This window comes from Coenobita brevimanus, chromosome 6, assembly GCF_032717465.1.
Source record: "Coenobita brevimanus isolate Jiangsu-jjx chromosome 6, ASM3271746v2, whole genome shotgun sequence".
In the NCBI taxonomy this organism is placed as follows: Eukaryota; Metazoa; Arthropoda; class Malacostraca; order Decapoda; family Coenobitidae; genus Coenobita; species Coenobita brevimanus.
The window spans coordinates 56,739,697-56,755,035 of NC_136959.1; the positions used below are offsets into that span (position 1 = coordinate 56,739,697).

At 41.7% G+C, this 15,339-nt stretch overlaps 1 protein-coding gene across 1 annotated transcript in view; it reads right to left on the reverse strand.

Annotated features, from left to right (window-relative positions):
- LOC145401301 (uncharacterized) overlaps nt 1-15,339 on the reverse strand; it is a 459,641-nt gene that overhangs the window by 21,750 nt on the left and 422,552 nt on the right. Inside the window, exons 20-21 of the mRNA XM_080273632.1 lie at nt 5,823-6,073; nt 1,933-2,128 (exon numbers count right to left, since the gene is read on the reverse strand). Coding sequence (XP_080129758.1) covers nt 1,933-2,128; nt 5,823-6,073 — 447 coding nt within the window. The remainder of the gene's footprint in view (nt 1-1,932; nt 2,129-5,822; nt 6,074-15,339) is intronic.

Sequence of the window (15,339 nt, forward strand, 5' to 3'; positions counted from 1 at the left end):
GTAGGTCTGGGGGTAAGGGGGGCAAATTTTCTGAGATGACAGACCCATAAGTAAGTTTCCTCATAAGACTAGTCATTTCTAAATCGTGGAATTCTCAAATAGAGGTGTGTGCTCAGTACCATAAAGCCGCGATTTGGGAGATTCCACTGTATTATAAAAAAATTAACAAACTTACATGAGGGGTAATGTGATCCCTCACTTATTCCCTTACCAGTTTGGAAGTGATCTGTTTACACAGGCACACACTCTCCCACAATTATTCTTATGTGATTGATCATTTTTTTTCATTTTTGAAGGCTCCAACATGCTTGCATGCGTTGGCTTTGGTAGCCTAATGGTGGCTCTCCATGCTGCTCGATCTCTGGCCACCTCCTTTTTCAGTCCCTTAACCCTGAGGTCAAATTTAATGATCTCATCCCATGTCTTTTTCGGTCTACCCCTCCCAACCCCATCCCCAATATTAATGCTTCTTACTTTCTGCACCCAGTTATCATCCCCCATCCTCTTCACATGCCCAAATCATCTCAATCTAACTCTCCTCATCACAACATCAATACATTCCAGTCCCATCCTACCTCTCAACTCATCCTTCATAAACCTAGCCCCACTAGGCCCTGCACTTAGGGACACACTGCACATCCACCTAATTATTGTCATTTCTGTATGTTTGAGCCTGTGAATATCCCTCTTCCTTTACTGCCCAGGTCTCATTACCATACAGCATTACAATCCTAACACATGCTGCATACAAAGATCCCTTAACATGCAGGGGGAGCTCACTCAGTGTCAGGAGAGGCAACAGCTCCCTGAAATTCTTGCAACCCCCACCTCCAGCACATAACATGGCTCCCATATAACAAAACTCTTTCGCACACTCAAGAGACTCACCAGCAAGTTCAATCCTTTCACACCTGATAATCTCCACCTGCTCTACCCAACACACCGCACATACAAAATCAGCATTATCTCGCAGTCTACCTCTAATACCACTACATCTCTTGGGCACCCACTTATCACAAACACTGCACAAGATGGAATTACTTCCCATGCCGTAGGCAAACTGCACATGACCACTCTCTCTCTCTTTTGACGGCACTGCCACCAACCCTAGATATCATTACTTTTATTTTATCTGCACTTACTCTGAAGCCCTTGTGCCCCATACCATCTACCCACTTCCTAAATCTTTCCTCCACCTCCCTTTCATTCTCTGCAATCAACACCAAATCATCAGCAGACAACATCTCCCACAGGAGTCTATTTCTGAAGTCACATGAGATGGCTTCAAGTACCATGATAAACAACAAGTGACTCAAAACTGACCCTTGATGCACACCAGCATTCACAGAAAACTCATCACTCAAACCTCCATTCACTCTTACCTGGGTGTGAGCACCCACATACATGGCCATAACCACCATAACCATCCACTCCTCCATCCCAAGCTTTTTCATTGCCCACTTCACCACCTCTCTAGGGACTCTGTCAAAGGCCTTCTCCATATCAACAAAAACAAAGTACAGTTCCCTTTTCTTTCCTATATATTTTTCCTGAAGCTGTCGAACAATGAATATGGCGTCAGTGGTCCCCCTGCCTCGCATAAACCCAAACTGCATCTCATCAATATTCACTCTAATCATCCCTTCTAGAACTCTCTCCATTATCTTCATTATCTGATCTAAAAGCTTTATACCTCTATAATTTTGTCTTTCCAGGGCATCACCCTTCCCCTTGCACAGGGCATCACCCCTCATACTTATTTGTCACACATAGGAATTTTTACTGTTATCTTACTGCATATGTTTCAATTTCGTTGGTTTACTGTTACACTGCTTAAATACAAGTAAGAGCTAGAGAATATAGGGCAAAAGATAGTACCCATGACACTTACTATACACTATTAGTGTTCAACTAAGTACTGTGTACACTCACTTGGCAGCCAGACAGGAATATGCAGCAAGGACCCAGCTAGGGGCCACAATTGTGGCAGTGCAGGACTGACCACGAGTGTGAGTGTCATTGCTATTTGGGTGTGTCTTGAGCAGGAGGGCTAGTGATGGCCACACTCTCAAACTATCATCTGTTCTTGTCTTAGCTGCAGTTTCATCTGCTTCCCACTGTCCACACTCTAGAAACCAAACAGAAATATTCATATATGCAAAAATTTACTTAAGAAAGCTACTCAATATGAAATTACTGCGGAGAATCCTTAAAATCTCAAGAGATCTCTGAACTGAGGTAAACACAGAAGACAACTTGCTAATACAATACCAACACATCCCACTTGAAAACATTAAAATTACTAATCCCTGATCATTATGTTGGAGTTTCTTCATGATACTTTGGAATGTCTACATTCAGTACTTGAAAAATATTTGACCAATTACCTGACACTTTAAGACAACTAGACATCATAATACTTCAAACATGAACAAATTTTAGATAACTAGTTAAAAAATTATCAGCTATGGCAACTTAAACTGCAAAGAACAGGGTACAGTCAATTACACTGAATTCCTACCCCCCCCCTGGGGGTAGTTTTTTTTTTTTCAAGAATACTCCCCCAGTACCCCTGCTTGTCGTAAAAGGCGACTAAAAGGGTTGGCGGAGGGTTAGTGCCCCTCCCCGGAAAACAACTAACTAAAAAAACAAACAAGAAGCTTCGGACAAGGACTGACCAAATGATGACGTTCCAGGACCGGACAAAGGACTTGGTAATGGGTACATGGAATGTAAGAAGAGCGAATGATGAGGTGAAGGAGAGAGAGATTATCCAGGTGCTTGAGGGTGTGAAAGTGGATGTATGTGGAATAACTGAAACAAAATGGAGAGGAGAAAGTGTGAGAGAATGGGAGTATGGATGGGGTATATGTACAGGAGTAGGTGAGAATGAGAGGGCAATGGAAGGAGTATGTATAGTTGTGAGTAAAAGATGGAAGAAGAGCATAAGACAGTATGGATCAGTTGGGTCAAGGATTGTGTGGGTGAACTTGAAAGTTGGAATACAAATGTGGGTGATTGTGTGTGTGTATGCGCCAACGCAAGATCGTGCTAGACGAGTGAGAGAAGAGTTCTGGACAAATGTGGAAGTGTGCATGGAAAAGTTTGGAAGGAATGAGAGAGTGTTTTTGATCGGTGATATGAATGGTAAAGTTGGGAATGTGAAGGTGGATGGAATAGTTGGTGAGTGGGGTGTGCCTGCTGAGATAGATGAGAATGGCAGTGCGTTAGTGGACATTTGTGCTGGGAAGGGGTTGGTGATAGCCAATACCCTCTTCAGGCATAAAATGATCCACAGGTATACATGGCGAGTGATGAAAAGGGTGGGTGGTGAACTGAATGAAAGGAAGGCAATGATTGATTATGTGGGTGTGGATGAAAGGATGCGAAGATGTGTAATGGATGCAAGAGCTTATAGAGGTTGGGGGAGTGGACTTTCTGACCACTACTTGGTGGTGGCCAGAATTAGGATTCAAGCAAGATGGAGGAATAGAAGAAGGGAAAGACGAGAGGAAGGAGTAGTTGCAAGGAGAGTGGAAAGGTTACAAGAGGATGAGAAAAAGCCAGAGTATAAGAGAGAAGTGGAGGAACGAATGGGCAAATATGAATTGGAGCAGATGGGAGACGTGGAAGGTGTGTGCAGAATATTTACAGAAGAAATATGTGCAGCATGTGATGTGGTGTGTGGAAGGAAGACGGAGGGGGGTGCAAGGAACAGCATGGTGGACTGAAGAGGTGAGACAGGCTATGGCACAAAAGAAAGCATACAATGAATGGATGAGAAATAGGGACATGGAAGAAGTTGAGAGGCGGAATGAGAGTTATATGTAGAAAGAAAGAGAGAGGTGAAAAGATTAATAAGAGAGAGTAAGAAGAGAGTGGATGAGGAATTTGGAAGGAATTTGAGTGTAAAGTGGAGGGACTGTAAGAAAATGTTCTGGAAAGAGGTGAAAAGAGTAAGACAGGGTGGAAGAGAAGTTAGCAGAGGAGTGAATGATAAAAATGGTAGATTACTAGTGGAGAAGGGAGAAAAAGTGAGCAGATGGAGAGAACACTTTAAGGAATTGTTGAACATAGAGGATGGAAATAATGCGAGTATAAGTGGCTGGGGAATGGCTGGGAGAAGGAGGGAGGTGAGAAGACAGGAAGAAATCAGTAGGATAGAAGTTGTGGAAGCAATGAAGAAAGTTAAATCGGAGAAAGCCCCAGGAATTGATGGAGTGTGTGGTGAAATGCTGAAGCATAGGGAAGAGATAGTATGAGAATGGATGTGGAAGATGTGCAGATTGGCCTGGGAGGAAGGTAGAGTCCCGGAGGATTGGAAGTCAGGTATAATTATTCCCTTGTACAAAGGAAAAGGGGAAAAAGAAGTGTGTGGTAATCATAGGGACATTTGTCTTCTTAGTATAATAGGAAAAGTTTATGGTAGGATACTTATTGACAGAATTAGAGAAAGAACAGAGAAATTAGTTGGAGAAGAACAGGGAGGCTTTAGGAAGGGAAGAGATTGTGTAGATCAGATATTCATTCTTAGATCTTTAGTGGAAAAGTTTCTAGAGAAGGGAAAGAAGTTGTATGCAGCTTTCATGGATTTGGAGAAAGCATATGACAGGGTGGATAGACAAGGATTGTGGAAAGTATTAAGAATATATGGAGTAGATGGGAAGTTGTTGAATGCTGTGAAGGCTATGTACGATGGTGCGAAGGCTGCAGTGCGTGTGGATGGTGAACTAAGTGAATTTTTCTCTTTGAAAGTTGGGTTGAAACAGGGAAGTGTCATGTCTCCATGGTTGTTCAATCTGTACATGGATGGGGTAATAAAAGAGGTACAAGGTAGGGTAGTGGATGTTGGAGTGGCCCTGGTGAGAGAGGATAGTGTTTGGAAACTCCCTGTACTGTTGTTTGCAGATGATACTGTGTTGTTGAGTGAAGACGAAGGGGAGCTGCAAGGCTTGGTGGATGGTTTGGGAGAGTGTGTAAGAAACGGAATCTAAAGGTGAATGTAGGGAAGAGTAAAGTGATGGCCTTTGAGAGAGGTGAAGTCAGTGAATGTACAGCGAGGTTGGATGGTGAGGAACTGGAAAATGTGAGTATGTTTAAGTACTTGGGTAGTGTGATGAGTAAGGATGGAGGTTTGGAGGGTTAAGTGCATGAAGGGGTACAATAGGGAAGAAAGGTTGCTGGTTCTTTGAAAGCAGTGATAAAGAAACAGGGAAGTGAAAAAGTTACTACATGACAGTATTGTGATACCAACTCTAACGTATGGAAGTGAAGCTTGGATGTTGTTGGAAGGACACAAGTCAAGAGTGAGAGCAGTGGAAATGAGTTATTTAAGAGGAGCCTGTGGAGTCACATGGAGAGACAGGCTGATAAATGAGGATATAAAGAAGCGTTGTGGTGTGGATGTGGATGTGATGGGAACCGTTATGAGGAACACACTGAGGTGGTTTGGCCATGTGGAGAGGATGGAGGGTGAAAGACTGACGAAGAGAGTGTATGTGAGTGAGGTGGAGGGGGGAAGAGGGAGGGGGAGGCCGAGGATGAGATGGAGGGATGGAGTGGAGAGGTATATGAGAGAGGGGGGTGTGAGTTGGGATCAGGGCAGTGAAATGGCGTGGGACAGGGCGACTTGGAGGCGATTTGTTTGTGGCCACCCCAAATGGGATTGAGGCGTCTGGCAATAGATAGATAGATAGAATGTACAAATCTTCAACTCAGAAAAATCTCCAGTGAACAACTAACTATACCACAGCCTGCACAATATATGTGCTTCACTGGAGAAGGATCCATGAAATAGATATGTAGGAATAAAAATTACTTACTATGTTCATCACAGGAAAGATGAACAAGAGTGTCACTCGAGCAGTCACTCTTTAAGAAGTACTGCAGTGGTGTGAGGGTGTGAGTTGAAGCCTTCTGTGCCAGTTTGACTCGGGGTCGTGGTACAGCTTCCACCACCCGTCTCACTTCTGTGCTGAGTGATGACCCTGCTCCAATCTGCTCACAAACCCTATCACTCCACTGACTTGTCCATCCCTCACCACACACTGCCATCCACCGGTTCTCTTCACTCCTGTACACAAAGTTAAAAGATCATAAAACATATGAAACTCATGGTAACATCATATAACATGGGCTTATAGCTAACTCACTCATAATGCTTTTTTTCTTTTTATCATTATTATAGAAGAGAACTTTCAACTAAGTCTAAATCTGAAATTGCTGGACTTCATAACCGAGAGGTGGGGAAGGTGATTATAGTAATAATGATTAACAGAGAAGGGTGGAGTGTCTCATATCTGCAGTATGCAGACGATATCGGGTTGCTCGCTAACAGGGTAAAGAAACTTTGCAGACTGGGACAGTTTAGTTAATGTCTGTAAGTGGCATGATTTAAAAGTAAATGAAGATACAGGTAAAGCATTTTTTCTCTCTCTTCTTTCAAGAGAAAATGACTCTCATTATGAAATGCCAGTGAATGGATGGAGACTTGAGCTGATGGGATTTCAGTACCTTGGTGCAGTAACAGAAGAAGTATGTATGCAAAGGAAGTGGAAACCAAAGTGGCAAAAAGAAGGATGGTGGCTGGACCTATGAAGGCCCTGATACTAAGAAGAGGTCTCAGTGTTGAGGCTTCAAGAAGACAGCATGGAGATATGCTAGTGCCCACATTAATATATAACTGTGACTCTTTCATATGGCATGAGAATGAAAAGATAAAAGTATGAGCAGTGAAAATGGGACAACTAAGGACTGTGTGTGGACTGTATACAGTGAATAGGGTAAGAAATATAACCTTGCTGTGGTGGACTAACAGGGACTCTGGTCAGTCCTGAATAATGTGAAGTTCTAACTCGCAGAAAGGTCCTATGATGGAGAGAGAGAGAGAAAAAAAATCATTCCTAGAAGGTTTCTGATTCCTAAACCCTCATACTAGATAACTATAAACACATTCCATGCAATAGAGAGAGAGAGAGAGAGAGAGAGAGAGACAGACAGACAGACAGACAGACAGAGCCTCTGTGGTATAGTGGTAAAGTGTGAATTTCCATACATGGAAGAACGAGGGTTCGCACCCCACCAGGGTAATAAACTTTGGGAGTGTTCTTCCGGCCACGTACTGTTTTGGTGGACATAAGGGGTACTGTGGTTGAACCAGTGTCGCATACTATAAAGTATGCTTACACCCAGTCGGCTTGTGTGGGCCGATTACACTTGTTTCACAGACTACACACATATCCAAAGCCACTCCAATACTACAATTACACTTACAAGCACTTCTCACCCTACATACAATCTCTACCAGAGTGCCTAAGCCTCTAGGTAGAGATACATAGGCTGTATTGTTCCCACTTTGGTCGGGACAGGTCGGTCCTGCAGTGGACACTCAAATGGCTGACGATGATGATGATGATGATGATGATGATATATATATAATATATATATATATATATATATATATATATATACATACAGTAAATGTCCATTAATCCGAACACGGATAATCCAAAAATCCTAATAATCCGAATTTTTTAAGAAGGCTGACAAAAACTTCAAAAGTAAAAAAATAAAAATTAAAAAATTAAAACTGGACCAAATGCGCTGAAGTGCTGAATGGTGTGGTCATGGATCAGGTAATGCATGGACTGGCAACTCCTTTAAACAAATAACCACTTTGGCATTTGCGCATGTGCGAATCGACAACAAGGGCGCTGCGTGGGCATACTTGATATTGTTAGTGTCAGATTCTAAAGCTTTTGATTTTTAAGTATTTCTGTGTAATTGGTATTGGTAATGGCAAGAAACTGCAACAGTTCTGCATGGTGTGGAGCTATTAATTGCACTGCTTCAAAAAACTGAATCCAGAGCTTTCTTTTTATTGTTTTCCCAAGTGATTCTGAGTGGTTAGTTCTATGCCCATTAGGTTTTTACAATACGTGCGTATTATTATTAACCCTGGACTTACTCTAATTGGATTTACCTGCCTACAACTGCTGTTTTCAACACTACACATTACTGGTGAGTTAAGCAACCCATCTCTTAATTTACCAATTACAGTTCGTGTCTTCAGCAACACATTATTAACCCCTTACCCGTGGGGATGGCTGGACCGCGCCGTGCCCCTCCTGCGGGGATAGCAGGAAATCTAGACAATACACGATAAACCAGCTACTTCCAGGTCAATGGAAGTATCACTTAGCCTTTTCCCTTTTTTTTTTAATATATTTTTTAGCATAAGAATAGGTCATAAGGGACATTTCAATGGGTAATGAACAGGGAAAATTAGCAACCAAGTGCATGTGGGGTGTTGCAAGGTGATAAATTAGCTACTTCATGGCCAATGGCAGTATCAATTAGCCTTTTCCCTTTTTTATATATATTTTTTAGTATGAGAATAGGGCACAGGGCACATTTCAATGGAAAAAGCGAATGGAAAAAACTGGCTGGGAGTCGCGTTGTGCAGCCAGGCTGTAGCTTGGCGGGGGAGGGGGTAAGGGAGGGGAGATGGGGAGGTGAGGCAAACACAGAAAAATGGCTAAATTGGTAACACTGGATGCAAGTACTAGTGGCATTAGCAGCACTGACTATAGCTACACACTGGCAGCACTGATAGATGATACAAGACTGCACTTGAAAACTCAGGCGATTTAAAAAAATCCCTGGATCACAGAAGTGACGCCCCGCAATATGATAATTATGTAACAAGTCACGGTAGTGACAGCCCACGGGTGTGGGGTTAAGAAAAAAATGTGTATCATACGTAATGTTAATATGTGCCATATTGTATTATGAATGACTGAAAAGTGATCCATTCGGTAAAATTTCAGTTTAAACATGAAATTAAGTGTCTTAGGGGTCCCACCCAAAAATTCGAAAAATCTGATGATCCGAATGATTCGCAGTCCACTGCCATTCGGATTAATGGACTTTTACTGTATCTCTATGTCTCTATCTATCTATCTAACTATATCTATCTATCTATATATACAGTGAACCCTTCACAATTCGAACTATATGGGGCTCTAGGGTAGTCTGACTTACCAAATTTTCCAACTAACTGGAAACTGCAAAAAACAATCTATATTACCCCCCAATACTCGCGAATCATATATGATTACTTGTTTATTAACACTGAACTAAAGAAGCCTCTATAAAGCAACAAAAATAAACAGTTAAAAAAAAATTAGTGAATGTTATAGGCTAGGCTAGGACAGGAGGTTGCACAGGAGGAGGGTGCAACAGTTACTTAATTATGTAAAGTTCTGCACTTACTTACCTCACTTTACAATCAATCAAACTAAAATGTAGCACTTGTAATAAAATAAACTAAAATTTAACCCTTTGAATAAACACCAAGTCACACCTCTGTCAGAGTTAAACTTACCAGAAATTCTGCCTTCTGCAGGGTCAATTTATTGAGGTTTTACTGTATATATATACACACACACACACACACACACACACACATATATATATATGTATACACAGTTGGCGCAATGGAAGTCTGGACCCTCTAATTCGCACCATATATTTGGTAGTGTCCAAGAAATATTGTAGGAAAATTCCTGTAGTTGGTGGATTTTTTTTCTAGTGGCTTCTAGCAACTTTACAGGCTTAACACCACATGCTGTGAGTTTATGAGCTCAGTGCCTGCCTGCCTTTGGATAGGAATGTACGTCATATTTCCTTGTCCTGCCTGGCCCTTGTTAATTTCAAATCTCTCCTTTGCCTTAGTGAATCATTGGAGATGGGTCCCAAGCCACTAACTGATGTAGAAAAAGCCCAAAGTTTAACTATGAGAGAGGAAAATGTAAAAATTAAGGATATTTGTAATCGAACTGGGCGAGGAAAATCTACCGTTATGGCACTCCTCGCTGCTGCCCGCCATCTGCCAAAAAACAGAATTCTCCAACATAAAGACAGGCTAGGACCTAAAAGGAAGACATCACCAACTACAGACAGGTTACTGAAGCAAGATGTGATAAAAGACCCACGTTTGACTGCTAGACAACTGAAAGATATGTACCCAGAATTGCTGAAAGATGTGTCTGAAAGAACCATACAGCATCAACTTCAGAAAGACTTCAAGATCCCAAGCCGTACTGCTGCACTGAAGCCTCTCCTTAATTTTTACATTTTCCTATCTCATAGTTAAAATTTGGGCTTTTTCTACATCAGTTAGTGGCTTGGGACCCATCTCCAATGATTCACTAAGGCAGAGGAGGGTGTGAGAACGGGAGCTTTGAAATTAACAAGGGCCAAGCAGGACAAGAAAATCTGACGTGCTTTTCCATCTAAAGTCAGGCAGGCACTGAGCTCATAAACTCACAGCATGTCGTGTTAAGCCTGTAAAGTTGCTAGAAGCCACCAGAAAAAAAAAATCCACCGACTACAGGAATATTCCTACAATATTTCTTGGACCCTACCAAATATATGGTGCGAAATAGAGGGTCCAGACTTTCACTGTGCCGACTGTATATATATATATATATATATATATATATATATATGAATGTGTTTGAATGGATGAGTAAATGGAGAGTGAGTCGTCCTGTCTCGGCTACCTCCCTTTCCTTGGGGGAAGCAGCCTAGGTATATAGATAGATAGATAGATAGATATATATATATATATATATATATATATATATATATATATATATATACACACACAGTACATCCCCTTAGTATGCGCCTATATGGGCGGCAGAGGATGTCGCGTACTAGGAATTCGCGTACTCTGAATACATAAACTTATGGGAAAAATTACATATGGGCGGCAACCCCCTTCATGGGCAACCCTTGAGACTCCTTTCAGACCTAAGTACTGTACTGTACAGGGAAACTATCTAAGACATATTACCTAAGATAAAGTAAACCAACAAGATTATGGCTTTACTAAGTCAACAAGGATATGGCTTAAGTAAACCAACAAGGATATGGCTTAACTAAACAAACAAGGATATGGCTTAACTAAACCAACAAGAATATGGTTGCTCACCTTAACCCAAGAGGACAACAGGCGAACTGTCTCCTGCTTCACCTGGTTTCAGGACATTTCGGCATCGTCAATTCACCGTCACAACAATAGCAAGACAATTCACTGTCATTAATGAAGACAGCTTGGGTGATGCTAGAATAATTCAAAGGTGACTACAGCAAGGAAGAAACAAGTTAATTAAACCACCAGTGATGGAGAGTGGAGTCTTGTTTATAAGCCATTTCCTGGGGAGGATCAAGAGGATGATGCAATGTCTGAGGTGTCAGAAATAGACTTTGAAGGGTTTATGAACGAAGTGAGTGCATTAGCTAGTGAAAATGTCGAAAGTGCTGGTGATGAGAGTGGTGTGGAAGGTGGTGTGTCGAGTGGTGCAGGAGAGAATTCGCCGTCAGACAATTCCCCCTCAAAACATGGACAATTCCGTCATGACACTTCGCACCCTGGACAATTCCCCGTCATTCTATAAATACAGTATATTTATTATTAACTAATCAATATTTTAATAACCATCAAAGTCTATGTTCAACAATGTAGGCTTTGGATATTATTTATTAGTTGCACCTTTAGTCAATATTGACTAAAGGTGCAACTAATAAATAATATCCAAAGCTTACGCTACTGAACACTGACTTTTATGGATCCCCTGAAATATAGTTATTAAAGTATTGAATAATTAAAAAGGTGTATGGCAGGATACTTACTGACAGAGTTAGAGAAAGAACAGAGAAATTAGATGGAGAAGAACAGGGAGGCTTTAGGAAGGGAAGAGGTTGTGTAGATCAGATATTCATTCTTAGATCTTTAGTGGAAAAGTTTCTAGAGAAGGGAAAGAAGTTGTATGCGGCTTTCATGGATTTGGAGAAAGCATATGACAGGTGGATAGACAAGGATTGTGGAAAGTATGAAAAATATATGGAGTAGATGGGAAGTTGCTGAATGCTGTGAAGAGTATGTATGATGGTGTTAAGGCTGCAGTGTGTGTGGATGGTGAACTGAGTGAATTTTTCTCTTTGAAGGTTGGATTGAAACAGGGATGTGTAATGTCTCCATGGTTGTTCAATCTGTACATGGATGGGATAATAAAAGAGGTACAAGGTAGGGTAGCAGATGTTGGTGTGGCCCTGGTGAGAGGGCAGTGTTTGGAAACTCCCTGTGCTGTTGTTTGCAGATGATACTGTGTTGTTGAATGAAGACTAAGGAGAGTTGCAAGGCTTGGTGGATGAGTTTGGGAGAGTGTGTAAGAAACGAAATCTAAAGGTGAATGTAGGGAAGAGTAAAGTGATGGTCTTTGAGAGAGGTGAAGTCAGTGAAAGTACAGCGAGGTTGGATGGTGAGGAATTGGAAAATGTGAGTAAGTTTAAGTACTTGGGTAGTGTGATGAGTAAGGATGGAGGTTTGGAGGATAAAGTGCTTGAAAGGGTACAGCAGGGAAGAAAGGTTGCTGGCTCCTTGAAAGCAGTGATAAGAAGCAGGGAAGTGAGCATGGAAGTGAAAAAGTTACTACATGACAGTATTGTCATACCAACTCTAACGTATGGAAGTGAAGCTTGGATGTTGTTGGAAGGACACAAGTCAAGAGTGAGAGCAGTGGAAATAAGTTATTTAAGAGGAGCCTGTGGAGTCACATGGAGAGACAGGCTGACAAATGAGGATATAAAGAAGCGTTGTGGTGTGGATGTGGATGTGATAGGAAGCGTTAGGAGGAATACACTGAGGTGGTTTGGCCAAGTGGAGAGGATGGAGGGTGAAAGACTGACGAAGAGAGTGTATGTGAGTGAGGTGGAGGCCGAGGATGAGATGGAGGGATGGGGTGGTGAGGTATATGAGAGAGGGGGATGTGAGTTGGGAGCGGGGCAGTGAAATGGCAGGGGACAGGGCGACGTGGAGGCTATCTGTTTGTGGCCACCCCAAATGGGATTGAGGCGTCTGGCAATAGATAGATAGAATAATTAATACTAAGTATACTGATGGGGAATCGTCCATGTTTTGACGAGGAATTGTCTGACGGTGAATTGTCTCAGAACCATTGTGTGCAACTCCTGCACCACTCGACACACCACCTTCCTCACCATTCTAGTCACCAGCACTTTCGACACTTTCACTAGCTAATGCACTCACTTCGTTCATAAACCCTTCAAAGTCCATTTCTGACACCTCAGACATAACATTATCCTCTTGATCCTCCCCAGGAAATGGCTCATCAACAAGTCTCCACTCTCCATCGCTGGTGGTTGGCGCTTCCTGGGGTGGCAATGTCGCATGCTCAGGGTAAATCCCAGATTTGGGCCACTCTTCGCTGCTGTCTTGCCTGTTACGAGTTCAATTCCCGTCACTATTAAAAAATACACTAAAATTCGATAAAAAAATAGGTCCTCACGTAGAATGAGGATCACGTACTCTGAACTCATGGTCTATGGGTTCCTACTGTGTATATATATATATATATATATATACATACACACAGCAAGCTTGCCCCGACCATGTTCTCACCGAACATGCTCGCAATTATATGCGGTAAGTGCTGGAATATGTATAAGACAACGTAAGATTAAAGAACCATTGTGAAAACTATAAATTTACGCAAGAGAGGCGGCCTTTGAAAGGCAAAATCTCGAACATCAACGCAGCACCAGGCACGGTTTGTTTTGATCACGTGATCCTGTCCTGCTTTTCCACAGTACTATATTTGTAAGTTAAATGTTTACATTACTGCTCTGGTAAGTTTATGTGCAGGTTAAAGTATTATTAATAACGTTAGCAAGAAATAGTCTTATAACCAGGTTACATGATAGGCGTCGGAATATTGCCTTTTCTCTTTATTCGTTAAATACTTGCTGTACTGCTTTTCCACAGTACTGTATTTGCAAGTTAAATATTGACTGTTCTGGTATGTACTTGAAAGTTACAGCACTTAAATAAAGTTAAAGCATTAAATAATGCCTTGTAACCAGTTAACCTGATTTATATGATTACCCATGATCGGTGTCAAGTCAATTCGCCGTCAAACATATCCCCGTCAAAACATGGCTGATTTCCCGTCAGGACAATTCATACCCTGGACGAATCCCCATCATTCTATAAATATACTTATTATTAATTAATCAATACTTTTATAAGTATACTTATTATTAATTAATACTTTATTAACTATATTTCAGTGGGATCCATCAAAGTCTATGTTCAATAGCATAGGCTTTGGATATTATTTATTAGTTGCACCTTTAGTCACAAATTAACTTGTTTCTTCCTTGATGTAGTTGCCTTTGAATTATATTTTAGCGTCACCCATAGCTGTCTTCATTAATGACGGCGAATTGTCTTGTTATTGTTGTGATGGTCCCGAAACCAATCAGTGTCGGAATGTTGCCTTGTGTTTACGTATTTGTGTGTTGAAGTTTTGCTGTGCAGACCTGTATTTGTAAGTTATAACATTAAATAAACCTTCTAACCACTTAAAGTGCTTCATAATGATTACCAATAGCAGATAACCCACTTTCCGGACGGGACCACTTTCCTGACATGTCTTTGGCTCTATTACATCGGATAGTAGAGGGATGACTGTATGTGTATATATATATATATATATATATATATATACACTCACTGTATATACTTAGGCTGCTTCCCCCCAAACAAAGGTAGGTAGCCAAGACAGGACGACACACTCCCAATTTACTCATGCACACAAACACATTCATTCGCATCACAGCCCCAGGAGGAGAAGGGACAGATCCTCACCGAACCACATCACACACAAGAGTCAACTGCGCAGTGCAATCAGTGACATCCGCATCAGGGTCTGACAGCAGAGCTAGTTTACCCCTGCCGCATCATAATGGACCAATCCCCTTACCCGCACCTGACCTGATCAGACCAAATGCGGGAGAATATTCCTTCAGGGCTGCGTCATCATTTATTCATTCACAATTTCTCTCCAATCATCTCTATCATGCACAGCCACTCTTCCTTGCTCAAAAGACATCCCTCTTGCATCCAGAGCTCTCTTCACACTATCCATTCATCCTATTCATGGTTTTCCTCTCAGCCTTACACCTCTCAAATCCAATCCAGTTATCTTTTTCACCAATTGCTCATCATCCATTCTCTTCATAAGCCCAAACCATCGTAACGCCCTCTGCTCAACTCGATCAGCCATCTCCCACACACCTCCAGTTCTCCTTCGCACTTCATCATTTCTCACTCTATCCATACGTGTCACTCCACACATACTCCTCAGACATCTTATCTCCATTACATTCAAACTTTTTCTCTCTGCTCCACCCATATTCCATGTTTCAGCCCCACAGAATGCAGTCGATACCACAACACCCTCATGCAGC